The sequence below is a fragment of the Diuraphis noxia genome, unplaced genomic scaffold, assembly GCF_037042655.1.
Source record: "Diuraphis noxia isolate RWA-SAM2 unplaced genomic scaffold, SU_Dnox_SAM2 contig0004, whole genome shotgun sequence".
In the NCBI taxonomy this organism is placed as follows: domain Eukaryota; kingdom Metazoa; phylum Arthropoda; class Insecta; order Hemiptera; family Aphididae; genus Diuraphis; species Diuraphis noxia.
The window spans coordinates 70,285,824-70,303,390 of NW_028301714.1; the positions used below are offsets into that span (position 1 = coordinate 70,285,824).

At 34.4% G+C, this 17,567-nt stretch overlaps 3 protein-coding genes across 9 annotated transcripts in view; 1 reads left to right on the top strand and 2 right to left on the bottom strand.

Annotated features, from left to right (window-relative positions):
• rg (A kinase anchor protein rugose) overlaps positions 1-17,567 on the top strand; it is a 268,765-nt gene that overhangs the window by 223,223 nt on the left and 27,975 nt on the right. The gene's annotated exons all lie outside the window — the stretch shown is intronic.
• LOC107166878 (protein mab-21-like) lies at positions 3,033-5,828 on the bottom strand. Its single transcript, XM_015515716.2, has one exon. The coding sequence runs from the start codon at positions 5,320-5,322 to the stop codon at positions 4,186-4,188; it is 1,137 nt and encodes a 378-aa protein (XP_015371202.2). The 5' UTR covers positions 5,323-5,828; the 3' UTR covers positions 3,033-4,185.
• LOC107166879 (protein mab-21-like) lies at positions 10,615-13,119 on the bottom strand. The gene has a single exon (XM_015515717.2). It carries the CDS (start codon positions 12,878-12,880, stop codon positions 11,783-11,785), a length of 1,098 nt encoding a protein of 365 aa, XP_015371203.1. The 5' UTR covers positions 12,881-13,119; the 3' UTR covers positions 10,615-11,782.

Sequence of the window (17,567 nt, forward strand, 5' to 3'; positions counted from 1 at the left end):
TCGATGGTTTTTGTATGCATTTGAGAGTTCATAAATTCTTGTTCTTATAATTACACATATAGGTACGTATATTTTTTAGGCCAATTAATGTCTGAAAGTAATTTCTTTCAATGATTTATTATGTGTTTTTTTTTAATTTAAAAAATAATCGTTTAATTAATTTATCGCAGTTATTTGGAAATATTAGGCCACGCGGTGGAAACACGGATTATTATTATCATCACTATATATTATAATATTATGTATTATATTACTACTCGTTTGAAATATTTCCTTTATCTTGCCTACCCGCGAATAATATTTCTCGTGCGCTGTATTTACTTACGCATATTATATTATATTATATTAGTACGTTATACACATAATATTATGCTTTAAGTCTGCACGACGGTTGTTAAAAATAGCATGTACGCGCCTTGTAAAGTCATATTAACAAACTGTGCACGAACACGATTATTCGTATAATAGTTTGTGTGCATATTAGACGCGGACCAAACTGCGAAAGGGTTTACCGGGCGAGCATTAAGTATAATATATATCTATACTTAATATTCAAGGACAAGACGATATAATTCTCATTAATGAGATATTTTATTATTAAAAGCAATTATAAGGGGGTGAGAAACACCATTAGCTCATAATAATTCGTTGTCCCTGTACATATATATATATATATATATAGCTATGTGTATATTTACTCCACGTGAACGTTTATAAGTGATACCAGACCACTTCCGCGAGAGAGCACTTAACTCAATTACCACCCCAAAGCGCTTATGGTGACCGCGTGTGTCTTCTTCCGTTTTTACAACACTCCTGGGGACCACTGATGCTTTCATCTTTAATGCACTTCTCTTCATTTATCATACCGGAAACTGTTCGAATTGCATGCGTATATATATATAGGCTGTTCGTTTACTGCACGAGGTAGGCGATAGCAACCGTCGTATACCACTTACAGTAATCTACAAAAACGGACGTTGTATTCTTTTCTTCCCGCCTCGCGAACTGCATCATTTTTCAAAACTTACACGCAAAAAAAAAAACAATTTAGAAAATTATTTTCCCCCAGTTTTATTATATTTGGTTTTTGTCGCGACAAGGAGTCGCCTACCTACCTACCTATCATTTATAAATAATTTACAAACTTCATTTTGAAATATTTATATGTACCTATATTTTCATCGTAAAAAATATCAATAATAATGTGGATCTATATAGGTACCTAATATTAATTGATTATCATTATTATATCATGAATTCCTATCGTTAGCCATATTACGAATTCTATAAGAGGTACCCACTCACGTTTTATTCTTATAAGAATTTAACTAATTACTAATTTTTATATTATACTTTCTACCTAGGACTTACCTATAATAATATATATATATATACCTAACTTCGTATAATATATTTTGACTATTATATATTCTTATATTCAGGTAATAAGCATTTTATTAACAACGATTAACAATAATTGAAGTGTAGCTAATCGCCGAATTCAAACTTATAAAGCGTGTTAATATACGGTATAAAGTTATAATGTTTGAATGTTTTTTAGACGTGTGAGATGGGTTTTTTTTATGTAATTATATACAACAGAAGTATTAGTAAGCCTGGTATTGTAAATTGGTTATACTAAAAAAACATCGAATTCTTGATTTTATGTTTACGGTAATGGTAAATATCAAAAATTTGTCTGCGGTAGATATATAATATGTAGGAATAATCATAATGTATATATTACAATATATTATAATGTAGTCATAAAACGAGAGCTATAATAAGTTATTATTAATAACAGCTAGGTAGTGTTTATATAGTTTAGTACCTATTATATTAAGTAGAAAATGGTCCAGCAGTTCGCTTTAAAATAAAATATTGAAATGATGTACCTGCAGATGATAAATAGGTGCACCCATACATATATATTACATTATGTTTAATAGTGTATTATCTGCCCGTGATTGTTGTGTAAAACATGTACGAACTTTCGACTGTTTATCTCATGATAATTATTGTACCTATTGGCGAAAATTAATTGTATAATATTAAAATATTGTATCTATAGGCACACATTTTTATTAATGAAAATTATGGTTTAATCATTAATATTATGTTTAAAAAACTCATGTTAAATCAAATATTAACCGTATAATCAGTGGCGTAACTATGGGGTAGCGAGGGGTAGCGGTCGTGACCCCAAACATTTTTATGGGGTGGCAAGAGTATCATTTTGTTACCCCAAAATTATTTATATAATTTAGTAAAAAAAATCCGCGTCAGTGTGTATTTACTATTTATTTATCTTTAAATAGTTATCAAGAAAAAAATACGTTATTTGTGAATTTTCGGGGTACCACACGATTGCGTACGATGTTTCTTTTTGAAAACACGATTGCGTACGTTACACGATTGCGTACGATTTACTGTGCATCGTTGCTAAATTAATGTTTTTATTTTTGATCAGTAAAATTTAAATTTTGGAAAAATGACTTAAGTTATGGTACCACTTAAAAATCTCAATTTTCGATAAATACCTATGTTATAATAATATAGTACACAAAATAAAATAATTAAATGTTAAAATAATATAATAAAAAATAGTTATTCAATAATAATAAAAAAAAAAATTATGGAAGTAACCCCTGTTCTATAAGTTCAAAGCAAATGGCAACAGTGCTTCAAAGCTGCAGACAAAAATCGTACGCAATCGTGTTTTACCGGAATTTTTGTGTTATAAAACTGTATAATAATAGTATAATGATAAGTATAATATAATAATAATATATAAGTATAATGATTATTTTAAAATAATTTAGGAGGAAATTATGCGTATAAGTGGTACTCATCACTCATTATGGTGAAGTATTTAAAAGTGTTCGTTACCCCAAATATTTGCTGTTAGTTACGCCACTGCGTATAATAGTTGAGTGTAATATAGGTACGGTATTTTTTCTACCGATCACTTAAAAACTGTATGATTAGAATTTCATAATAAATACATAAATTACTATTAACACGCATGATTATGTAGACATAGTTATGACGTATATTTTATATTAAATAGCAAAAACTAAACATCAATAGTAAATACAGTATAGGTATTTATCGTTGAGGTTATTGCAATGAGGCTGTAATGCTATATATAATCGACATATACAAATAATATATACATAAAAATAATTTCGACAAAAAATATAATTGAACACATTTTGTACATAATAATAATTAATATTATATGGATTATATAGGTAACAATAAGGTATATATATAGGTATATAGTATCGAGAATTTGAGTTAACAATCGTCTTCTGATAAATACTTGTAAACAAACTATATCCACTTATTACGATGAATCGTCATCACTTCATGTGTTTACAATATAATGTGTACATAATAATCAGAACTTTTCGAATAAACAAAAAATAATTGCATGCGCGATACCTATCTATGGAGGTATAATATAGGCATATATATAGGTAGGTTAAGCGTAATAGGACATAAATGTATAATAATTTTATATCTGTGAACCTCGTTGAAAAAAATATATATTGTGTAGAATGTTTCGATTTTCGAGGTGAACAACAAAGCGTTGTAATGATATTTAAAAACAATTAAAAAAAAACAAAACAAAAAACAAAATCGTATCGTATATCGAATATATTAAAGTGATAAATCACGTGGCGCTCGCGTATATATATATATAGGTATATTATCTATACACTTATTTCAAATATTATATAAGTTTATATGGGATGGTCTTATAATGGTTATATAATATCGCGATACCTATTAACACCTAAGCACATTTACGCTCAATATGATGAAAAAACAGAACTAATATATAATATGATAATTATATAATATATTATATACCTACCAAACACACGATACAGTTCGGTTGGCGGTTGTCTCCTCGCGGCAGAAGAACGACGAGAGCCGAATGAACGGGACAAAAAAATCCAATAAATATAATGTAAGAAAGACGTATGACGTATAACAAAACGTAATAAAAACCTCGCCAGCGATGACGGCGGGGGCGGCGGCGGAGGAGATGACGATGCGCGATAAATGGATGATAAGTGCATTATGCAGGCGCGTGTCGTTTGTATACCTTTATATTTTTTTTCAAACATATACTATCGCATATGATGCGTGATGTTGTGGTTGCGGCGCGCGTCACAGCTTGTCGAAAGCCCTGGAATTGGTGAGTAACTCTCTGGTTAGCCTCCACGTCTGCTTGGCCGCATTCTCCAGACTGCCGGGCGCCTTGCCCTTGAAAAGGTCGACGTGCGGCAGGAAATAGTGCGGGCACCGTCGGCACTGCAGGCACGAGATGAGCTGCAGCAGTATGCCGTTGATGCGATCGCCCAAGCACAGTTCGTCCCATTCCACTTCGAGCGGGTGTTTCTCGCACTCGTACAGCAGCAGCGTCTTGATGTGGTAGTTGGTGACCGGGTTCCCGGGCAGGTCCAGGTGCCGGTCCCTGAGCGTCTTGAGCACGCTCAGGCACCGCTTGCGGCAGCCGCCGTACATGAGCCGGTTCTCGACGTCCACGAACGACATGACCCACGCGTCGCCCTCGAGCGCCGACTGCTTGCCGTGCAGTGTCACGCACTCCTTGGACAGCAGGTCGAAACCCTCGGTCTTGACCTCGGCAACCAGGTTGGGGTGCGGCCACGGGATCTGCGGCAGCGGCCAGTGGGCGGACGACCGGGGCCATATGCCGGCGCACTTGAACGACGGCGTGATCTGCACCACGTACCGTTCGCGGATCCGGAGCTTCACCTCGCTAGTGTCGGCGATCATCTTGACCGAGTCCCGGTACGCGCACTTGTCGCACGCCTGCGCCACCAGCGTCTGGAACCGGGACCGGATCTTGCGGGCCGACAGGTATCCGGAAGCCGTGATGAACTCGACCCACAGGCTCATGCTCCGTTTGCGTCCGTCGCTGAGCTTGAGTACCGCGCACCCGGGCAGCGACCCGTCGTCGACGAAGTTGAGCACGCCCATCTGGTTCAGGTAGAGCACGATCTCGAATTCGGTGGGCGACACCACGTCCAGGCCCTCGTACCTGCCGTTGCACTCGACCAGAGACGATATAAACCGCGGCTCCTGGGACTCTACCTCCCGGAGCACGTCTTGCACCACCTTGCATACCTCGCGGATCGTTTTCGCCGTGACCGTCTTTCGGGCCATCACCCGTTCAGCCCAAAACTTGCCCAGCTGGTACGACATCTTCGTCTGGGCCGACAGCATGTCCTGGGGCACGAGCATCGCGGCTTCTGCGGCTGTTGCACCGGCACCGTGTCGCATGTCACCTGCTGCAGGTCAGAGGCGGTAGCGGACCGTTTTCGCGTCACGACATGATGACGACGACCGATCCGATAATTTATTATTATTATTATATTATATAACACGCCGTGTACGCCGCGGACGGACGAGAAAACGAAAAGATTGAGTATATTATAGATGGATAGATCGCGTCGAGAACTATACACACATATATTTATATATTAATATGACGTTGCGGACTCTGCTCGGTATACGCGTTGACGATTTATTTTTATGATTTATTATTTATTGTGACGTGAACGACGATATAGTCTTGTGTCGTGTGCAGTGCGAGCGACGTAAGATGTGATACTGCAGCGGGTATAGTGTGACGGCGACGGTGACTGCGTCCGCTCGGTGGAACCGCGGCGGCGGCGTCGGATGGTGGCCCGCGTCGGGCGTTCCCGCGCTCACTGGTGCGGTGGGGCGCGGTCCCGGGAGGCGTCGACTCCTGGGAAACGCCCATTTCGCGCGCGCTCGTCCTCGCGGAACTATCGATCCGGGGCGGGTTGCAGGCCGCTGACGACGATATTGCAGCTACGACGCGTTGATAATAATATTATATTCTTGTTCGCCGCCGCGTCTTATACGACAGATTTTGCGTCGCGACCCGTGGCAGCCCATACGCTGCCTTTTTTCGCTTCTTTTCCCCTATTTTTCCCCGTTTCGTTTCGTCGTTTCCAGCTTTACACGCGATTCGTATGTGTGTGTGTCTGCGGGTATATTTTTCTTCGGATTTTTTCACCATCTCGACGACATGTTTTTTTCTCTGTTTTATATTTATACGCTACACTCGCAGTAACCACACACACACACATGTCGAAACTCACGTGTAAAGTATATTATATACAGAGTGATACACCAAGCATACTACCCCTCCCCTCCAACCGGTCAACCATACCAGCTTTTCTAATTTTTGGAATATTAAATGTCTGTATATACCTATGTACACATTGGTACATATATATAATATAGTCAATGTAGGTATTACCTATTATACTTTATTAGTTACCATATTTTTAAATTCTTGAGATTTTTCCAGTACTATGTCTATTATTATTGCTTAATAACAGTGTCCTGGATACTCTTGTATACTTTGTACTTACTGCTGTAGGTAATACTCAAGTAGTGATACAAATGTCTGTTTTTCAAATGGGAACCACCTTATTTAGATTGAAAATTATTTAGAGGATTATTATGAAAATTTATATGTCCCAGTTATTTAAAATGTTTATATTAATAGGATAATATAATATAATAGTCCTTAAAAATATTATTGGGAATTTTTCTATTTATTATTAGGTATTAATGCGTCGATGGATTAATATTTATTATAGGTAGGTACTATACATACTATTCTTATCACTATCATAGCCCTCGTATTTCTTCCACATAAATTAGTATATGATGGACATATTATTATTGCCCTTATATTGGCACACAAATTTTATAGAACCGTTCGAATTTGGATTTTGATACGTCAAAAAAATGTTGATACAATTATACCTATCTGAATTTCTAAAAAACCCTTTCATTGATCATATTAACGCTTTCATAGGTATTTAACTGTAAGTATAGGTATAGCCGTATAGGTACCTATAAAAATCTCAATAGTTTGAAATGCTAACCTTTGAATTTTAGTACCTATATAATATAGGTTTTTATCGTGTTTAAAATTCAAAAATCACAATTTCAATAATTTTACTATTGAAAAAAAAAATGCAAGATGATGAGCTTACTCAGTGATGAGTCACCCTGTATATACCACTCGCTGTAACCGTTTCTCTTTTTTCTTCTACTTCGTCTTTTTGTTTCTTTTTTTACGCGTAGTGTATATAATACATGTTATATACTCTTAAGTATATATATATACCTACGCTTAAACGCACGCATGCTCGGGCAGGAAATTCGATACGTAATTTTTTTTTACCCTCCAAACGACGCGTTTTCATAATTTATTATACGAGCCAAATAGATATATATTGATGTAGGTATATGTGTGTGTGCGTGTGTGCGGTGTTAGGTGTTTTTTTTTTCCATTCCGACTGTCTGTCGAGTCTTTATTGATGCAGGCGAGTGTATTTGTTACACAGTATGCCTATATATATACACATATATGTATATGATGGACGATGGTATATATTTTAGGTTTGTATTTATACTTATTTGTGCATGACGATCCCCAAAGTTTAACCGATTTTGATGTATGCTGTATATATGTATATTATAATTTGATATCGTGGATAATATATACGGCGTCTATTTTTACTCATATTATTCATTCGATCGATAAATATTACAAGCAATTAATGTTTTACAACAAACGATTTTACATAAATTATAATTTTATTATTTGTTTATTGTTTGTATTATAGCTATCTATATTATATAGGTATAGCTATATATATATATATATATATATATATTCATGAGGTCGTGCCTTTCTTATCGGTTTATCGTATATAGGTTTAGATACTTCCGCGGAAACGTTGAATATAACGTCTTAACACTAGTAAGCTGTTCAGTAAATGAATATTATAAATATGTGCGACCTAAGGGCTAAGATTAGGTACCCATATATCGTATTTATTTATTTTTAAATACGATGATATAGTTTGAACAATTTGATTACATAATATATACGTTTATGCACAAATAATTGTTACCTACCTATTAATCGTATAGTAATAAAATTAACACATTTTTATATTCGATTATCATACCATTAAATACGATTTTATGTTTAGTTAGATGTAGTTGGTATATAGATATACGTTTAAATTAACCGGTCGTACAGTGTTTATTTTATTATTTTTTTTAGAATGACAATATAATATCATGTTTAAAGTTATTTGTTATAATCTAATATATATATGTATTAATTTGTAAAATTTGGTTATTTTTTGACTGTAATTATTTTTTAATAATAAGGTTAGGTTAGGTTAAAAAAAAAATTTGGTTTCTAAAAGCCGTATTTATATGTTTCACGAAAACGTATTTGGTGTGGTGATGCATTATATTATATACTATATATTATATTAGATAATACGATTTTACATGACTTAAACAAAATAAAACTTTTCAAAACGTATCTAGATATATTATATAGACATAAAGAAATATATTTTATCCTATCAAAGTATTACAATGAGTACATATTTTACACATCACTTGGAAATTTCCGGACTCAATTAAACCATTGAAAATCAGATTATTATTTATTATCGCCATCATGTGTAAATTTGTAAATTTCCATTTGTTTTAGGTAAATAACAATTGAACTAGATTATGATTTCAAATATATTCTTTCATTGGTTTATCCTTATATTATATTGAATAATAATTCAGAAACATTAACATTCGTATAATATTCTATTTATTCATTTCAGTTGCACGAGTTCTGTCAGTTCTGAGATATACATGTATTACCTATTCGATTTAAATTTAGTTATAATTAAATGGATATACACATTACACAAGTTTAATTTTAATATAATTATATAATTAATATCCATCAGCATAACATGAAGACAAAACGTGCAATAACTTATATGATTATTTATGTATCATATAGTCTGTATATAATATCATATTATATCTATATACTTAATATAATATATACAATAATATAAGTTCTAATATTTATCGACATTTTTACACATTTATTCGGTTAATTGTGTATCTGTGTTGGTGATTAATTTATTTAACAACTATTATCATATATATTTAGGATTTATTATAGGTAAAGTCATAATATAATATCATGAAATAAAGTAAAATATCACACGTAATTTGAGTCAACCGCGGTTGTGGGACATACTATTGGTAACATATAGGTAGGTATAGCATATCCATATATATTGCGTGTTGCAAAATAGATTAAAAAAATAATATAATTAAGACCAATGATCGTATATGAGATTTTTTTTCATCCTATAGTTGCGTGCGGCGTTATTAATAAGGATAATATTAACATAATATTTCTGGTAGGTATTTATTTATATTGTTTTATCGTAGATCTTGATGATATAATATTATTGATTCAGTAGGTATTGTAGGCTTGTATATAGGCAATACGTAGGTTTTTTTGAATATTCGAAGGAGAAATTAAAGTTTAACCTATGTCAAAATGTATTTAGTTATCACCGAAGTTCCATATTCACAATATTATTAGTTAATAATATTGAATTTCTGTATTATGTGGACCGTATATGAATTACATCCTACTCAATATTTCAAGCTTTACACTTGTTTACAGCCCATTTCGCAGCGTATTCTGCAGCAGTTTAAAAACGCAGCAAGTCATTTATCGTGGATTATAATCAGAGTAATGCTGTAGCAATGTTATTGCAACATATTTTATCAGTAATTGTACTATGATGAGTTGGATTGGTGGAAGTACCTATACACTTGATCAGAAATATAACCTATGTCTCACAATAAATATGCATACTATTAATACCTTACCTATAACTAAATATAGGTAGGTACCTATTTAATACTAAAAATGCTAAGAAAAAAATATAAAAACCAATAAATTACTAAATTATATTGAGATTATTTATCTGTGAATTCGATGGTTCAAAATCATCATAATAATTTATCCTCGTACTCTTGCTAAAAAAAAATATATCCGCAATGGTGGCCTTTTGTTTTGTTCTTCTTATCCCATTCAGGAAAAAAAATAAGTTTTTCAATGTAAATTAATAAAATAATATTCAATACATTGGGTCTAGTGGCTCTGCTATATTGGTGCATGATGCATTCAAGTATAATTAAATTTTGGTTTTTTTGTGTAACTATTCATCCAATGTTTTATTCTGTTGTGGCTAGAAGTTTTATCTACTTGAATATATAATATTAAATCAACATCGTATAATGTTGACTGATGAGAATGTACCTAATAAATGATTTTATTCTTTTCAATTTATAAGTAATCATGGTACGGACAATAGACGTAACATTTTATGAATAATTAATGTAGTTTATGTTCATATATCTACAATATTTAATTATAAAATTCGAAAATAAAAAAAAAACACTTAAATATTTTCAGTACTTTTATTTTTAGCATGTTGGTAGATTTATAAATTATAAACAATGCACGAGTTCTATTATAGTTATGTATTTATAAAATATTTACAAACACAATATATTATTATTACGAGCTTAAGACATTAAAAAGAAAAAAGCCGTTATTGAAGAATAATATGTATAGGTATATATAATAACAATATCCGTCTATAAATCGCTGGCATAGTAAAAAAGTCAATCTTATCAATTTTAATATAATTTTATTAGCATAATGAGTAATAATAAAATATAATAAATAACTATACTAATAGTATCTATAATAACAAAACGGTACAGCATAATATAATATAATCATTCTATTACTGCTAATATTGCACTCATATACAACAAAAACGATTTAAAAAAAAAAAAAACAATACATTATGTAACTTAAAGAATAAAAAATATTTAAATTTAAAAAAAAAATTAGGTTTAATAGTAGTAATAATAACAATATAGGTAGAATAATATTATAGTCATAATAACAATAATAATATATATCAAACCATTCGAGTGATGATGATCATATGCGAGTACCTAATGTATACATATAAAGATGCGTTAACTACAGAGGATAATCATTGTCGGTAATATTATTTAGAGATCATTCTATATAGTTGGCATTGCGCTTATTGTATAGCTATAATACATCTATAATAATGTATTATATAACCATATCGTAGGTAATGCATTGCTACTTCCGCGTAATAATATTATAACATACAAAATAATATAAAACATTATATATATATGTATCATCAATTATAATATTATTATTATAAATGATATACTAATTATATTACATACTATATATCGATTTCAGCGTCTTATACAGAAACGCGTTGACCAGGGCCGGCTAAAGTTACGGTCGACGAGTGCGACTACGGCACAGCGCGCCAAAATCAGGGGGGGGCGTGGTCGTGTGTTTGTAATATCTCGAATTAAGATATCTTAATTCGTGGTTTATACGGTTAAAAAGAGGGTAAAGGGTGCCGAGATGATATTATATACTTGCACTGGGCGCTGATTAAGTATTAGAGCCGGCTCTGACGTTGACTAGCACAATATATAAGTGTAGCGTGTATATATTATACCTATATGATAACATATTTTTCTATTATATTGTATGCACTGATACGCAACACGCTGCGCGATGCAAAAAAAAAAAAATAGAGCGAGACCTCTGATGACTATACACCTCCGAATAACGGACGACAAAATTGCATCCTTATATACCGAATAAATATAAAAAGTAGGTTTCACGCCGTATACTACACACACACACACACACACACACACACACACACACACACACACACACACATAATAATAATACGAAATATACGCGTACGCGATATAATTATACTGTTCAGAGCTTGTCGAAGGCCCTGGAATTGGTGAGTATCTCACGGCTGAGGCGCCACACGTGCTTGGACGCGCTCTCCAGGGACGCCGGAGTCTTGCCCTTGAACAGGTCCAGGTGCGGGATGAAGTAGTGCGGACACCGGCGGCACTGCAGGCACGAGATGAGCTGCAGCAGTATGCCGTTGATGCGGTCCGCGATGCCGGTCTCCTCCCACTCGGCGTCCCGAGGGTGTTTCTCGCACTCGTACAGCAGCAGCGTCTTGATGTGATAGTTGGTGATCGGGTTCCCGGGCAGGTCCAGGTGCCTGTCCCTGAGCGTCTTGAGTATGCTCAGGCATCGTTTCCGGCACCCGCCGTACAGCAGCTGGTTCTCGACGTCCGTGAACGACATTACCCACGCGTCGCCCTCCATCGAGTTCTGCTTGCCGTGCATGATGACGCTGTCCTTGGACAGCAGGTCGAATCCCTCGGTCTTGACCTGCACGATGAGATTCGGGTGTGGCCATGTGAGCTGCGGCACCGGCCAGTGTGCGGCCGACCGCGGCCACACGCCCGCGCACTTGAACGACGGCGTGATCTGCACCACGTACCGGTCACGGATCCGGAGCTTCACCTCGCCAGTGTCCGACAACATCTTGACCGAGTCCCGGTACGCGCACTTGTCGCACGCCTGCGCCACCAGCGTCTGGAACCGGGACCGGATCTTGCGGGCCGACAGATATCCGGAAGCCGTGATGAACTCGACCCACAGGCTCATGCTCCGCTTGCGTCCGTCGCTGAGCTTGAGTACCGCGCACCCGGGCAGCGACCCGTCGTCGACAAAGTTGAACACGCCCATCTGGTTCAGGTAGAGCACGATCTCGAACTCTGTGGCCGATACCACCTCCAAGCCCTCGTACCGGCCGTTGCATTCGGCCAGCGACGATATGAACCGCGGCTCCTGGGCCTCCACCTCGTGCAGCACCGTCTGCACCACCTTGCAAACCTCGCGCACCGCCTTGGCCGTGGCCGTCTTCCTGGTCTCCACCCGTTCCACGCAGTACTTGTTCAGCTGGTACAGCATCTTGGATTGCGTGGCCAACATGTCCGACGGCAACAGCATGCCCGCGGTGAACCGTACGCGCCGATCTCTTCACAATTAACCGCCGCTGTATAAACTATATGTAATATGCGCGAATAATGGTTTTCGCGCACGCTAACACAATCTTCCAGCGTAGTCGGGTCTATGCCGCTGCAGTCGCTGTACTGATTTGGTGGCGGTGCAGCTGCTGTACCCCGGCAGACGTCGCGTGCGGCCCGCGTGATCCGTTCGGTCCGTGTGCGCGCGCGTGCGGTGGCTGCGTCGGGCGATCGAACTGCCGGGTCGCCGCTGGGTTCCCGACCCACCGGTTACAGCGGCCACCCAGGTCACGCCCACCAGACCAATGGCGTGCAATCCACCCGTCGCGCGCGCGCCGCCGCCGATCGATATCGGCGGCGTCGTCGTGGTCGGCGGTCGACTCGCAACTATAATATATAGATAGGTACATAGAAGTGCTATAATAGCGCCTTTTTTTTTTCCTTCGCCCAAAACGGTCGTATCTTATATGTAGGTACTAGTAAGATAATATGTCGTCTATATACATCCGTTTATTCGCTTTTTTTTCCGAAACCCATACCGGCCATCGCGTCACAAAAATTATTCCAAATAAATACTATTTATTTGCATAACCCGACTTATTTGTCTGGGAAAAACTATAGCGACCTATATATATATAAGGATTAAAAAAGGAAACAAAGAAAACACCCTTCGTGTCTCAATATATATGTATATATGTATTAAAAATTTGATCCCAATCGGTTCAGAACCTTTTTATAGTTTCCAAGTATAATATATATATTTATATTTATATAGGTATTAGTCATTAGATATGTGCTCCTACTCTTCCCGCATATACAAACGTATAATAAGTAATAATATTTAGTTTTTATAATAATTTGCGTATATAACTGCCTAGAATATACATATATATATATATATTGTTCATGTATATAATGTATATCATCTATGCTGGTTCGTTTGCGTATTATACGTTTTTTTTTTGAAAAATATTTTCCACTTCGCTAACAGGTGTGAAGACTGCAGCGGTTTTATAGTTCTCATCACACGATACTTTCGTAAAAGGTATTCCGCTCCTATATTATATATACCTATATATAGACGAATGCTGATACCTATACGTTGTGTGTGTGTGTGTGTGTCGATCCTTATACGAGTTTCGTTCCAAATACAATGGCTCGTTTCGATTCTATATATATATATATATATATATTAATACTTATACTATATATGTGCCTACCTTATATAGAAGTATACCTATATACAACACATATATTATTTTCGACCCATATGTATGTTTAGTAAAATAATGGCGATTTAAATTTATATAATATTATATACGTATTTGGTAGTAACTGCAGGTATATAAGTAGGTACTTGAATAAGTAGTATTATTATATATTATAATATGGTTGCAGTTAGTGTTTATAGGTAGTCTTTGCATATTTCAAATAGGTATTATACATACGCGTTACATATACAAAAAAGGTATATATATATATTGTATGAATGTGTTTGTGCTCAAGTGCGATAGGTTTTTTTAAATATATATATTCACATAATATAATAGATACGCCGGTTCAATGTGTTTATATATTTATATATAGGTATACCGTTTGATATATTGCCTAAGGTATGCGTGCGCAGTGTGCAAGTATAATATTATTATGTGACTGTATGTAAATCTTCGCTCACTCTGCAATGGATCACTGCATGCCTTATTCCGTAATCGTATTTGTCTTGCAAAACTCTTCTAATTGACCGGAATTTCCGTACTTGCAACAGTATTCATCCGCATATATTAAACCGCGACCAAACGATGAAATCCATATAAATGTCTCGTCTGATACGCGCAACTATATATATAGATGAGCATTGTTTTCGTATAGGTGCCTATATGTACCTATACCTACTTATGTACATAACATACGTCTTTTATCCCTGAAATTATCATTTGTATATCATCGCATATAACAATTCATTATTACTCCTTTAGCAACTATACATGATAAAGGTTGTAAAAATCGTTTTACGCCAATTATATATGGTCGTTTAAACTATCGATAACGTGTTACATATTATTATACGAGTACATTACCTATACTTATAGACACTAACTATAATATATATATATATATATGTATAATTAAGTAAAATTAAAATATTACTATGTAGTTGAAGGTTATATATTCCGAGTAAAATACTATTATATGCCTATATATATAGATGCTATTTTACAATAAAGGTATATACCCTAGGTGTGTATCTACTATAAATAATCTTATAAATCATGCCTAACTTTTACTGGGTAAGTATTATATGTACTTATATTATAATACCTATATCTCATCCACAATCAATTTAAATTTTTTTTTTAAATTAATTGCATTTTGTTCTTTTGATAGAAAATTAAATAAAAAATTTATCGATACCTCATATCTGACAAGAAAAAATGTTCAACAATGAAATTTTCACTATTTCCGTTATTATATTGTAAATTTATTAAATTATATCTACGTCATGATTTATGTATATTTTAGAGGTTAAATAAAGAGCTCTATATATAAAGTACCTGTACCTAAATATATACAATGTAATAGGTTACAAGCAGTATACAATATATGATTGATATAAACTACCTTTTTTAATCTTTCTAGGTACCTAAGTATAAGTAGAAAAAAATTTAAATATGTGATTCACGTATTTAATATTTAATGGTACACGTAATAATGAGTGAGTTTAAGTACATCACTATGTTTCTATATAACATATATAATGTACAGTGTAGGTACAAATTAAATGCACGTTACATAAATTTTTATTTTTATTTTTATAAGGTAACTGTGTACAACTATATACTGTTTATCTACAATTTTACCTTACACTTTAAAATACCATATTGTATATTATAGTTTCTGGTATGCCTATGCATACTTATAATATATACAATAATAATTAATGATATCATTTTTTTTTTTTAAATAAAATGAATGTTATTCTCACGAACATGTATTTCTAATTACTAGTTTGAAGAGATGCATCGTATATTGGTGTAGACTGTAGGTATATATATTATTATAGGTATATTCGATAAAAGTGTGTGATGTACCTTACCCATAACTCTTATATTATATAATATATATTATAATTTAAGACACAAATATATGAATCTATTTATATTCATTTTATACATGTGTTGGCTCAAATGTATACGGAAAGAGTTATTTGATAAAAATGCAAATTTAAAGAACTGACTCGTTTATGCACATTTTTGTAAAATATAGTGTTATAGCATTTTAAAATAAACATTGTATTCGAATCGTATAAAATTCACATTATCGAATTGTGTTTATATACAAAATAATAAAGTTTTATGCATCATACATATCCGCTGTGAACTTTCTAATTCAATTCATATGTGCAAATTTGTGGTTATGATGCTCCGTCAATAATGTTTGTGATGATGAAAAAATAATAATAATTAAATACGCGTTCCGTATATATATGTTAAACATTATTATATTTTTCGATTTTTTCATTTCTTTGGAGTTTGGATAAACTTATTCACGCCGTGTTAAATTTTGATGGCCCCTGAAAACTTCCATGAATATTTCTTAATTTACACTTCAAAAATATTAATTGGTGATCTTTGTGGATATGTCCTACGTATATGTATACGCAGGCCGTCTGATCGAGCAAACTGCGGAAAATAGTGAATATGGGCATAGTGATGACCTAACTGTCGCCTTGCAATAACTACTATTACGTCGGTTTTCGATTACTTACTCGCGCACTACATGCATATATATACATATATGTACATTTTATTTACTTATTTAGCCTAAGACCCGACCCCTCTGTGAAATGGCCAGTGCTTTATTATGTATATAATATCCCTCGTGATCCTCGGTACCGGAGTTACGGTCGTGCTCTTATACCATATATGTAGCGTGCACATGCCTCATATATATATAGGCGCTCACGTCCTCGTGGGGGATGAACGTCACTTCGGATTACCGTTGCAATTTGTCGTCGTCTCTGGCGTCGTAGAACGGCATATCTCTTAGGGGGCGCTCGCGAAACTCACTACAACGGAAAATATTACTTATCGTGCGTAGGAGTTTGATAAATATTATTTAAAGGTATGTATAAGTGTGTATATGTATATATATATAAGAATATGTATAAATCTGATGTTTGGGATCGTCGTAAAATAATAACGACTATGGAAATGAAACGAACATATTGCTTATACTGTGATGTAAGAGGCGGTACGTAGTAGAATTTGTATAATGATAACAATATATACATAGCTAATAACTATAGGTATAATAAAATAATATTAAATTGTTTGTAAGTATCCAACCAGTTCGTTAAAATATTGAGACTATATTTGAAAAAATAATTCGTAAGAAGTTTCATTAATCAATTCCATATAATTCATCAAAAACACGGTCAAATAATACTTATTCTTACTTGTTTTAAAATTCTGCGTTTAAAGTGTGTTAGCATTCAATAGAATATATTATAACATATTATAATAATATTGCACTGTTCATTAATCTTCCAATTAGTAAATGTACAGCTGTATATATATTGTATATAGTGGCTCGTCGTCGTCGTCGCAGTATACCTATATAATATTATAAAATTATCTGCAGCTGTAGTCTTGTATAGCTAATATTATATT

Excerpts from the sequence above, each read along its gene's own strand:
- LOC107166878 (XM_015515716.2), bottom strand. The coding sequence starts at position 5,322 with ATGCGACACGGTGCCGGTGCAACAGCCGCAGAAGCCGCGATGCTCGTG.
- LOC107166879 (XM_015515717.2), bottom strand. The coding sequence starts at position 12,880 with ATGCTGTTGCCGTCGGACATGTTGGCCACGCAATCCAAGATGCTGTAC.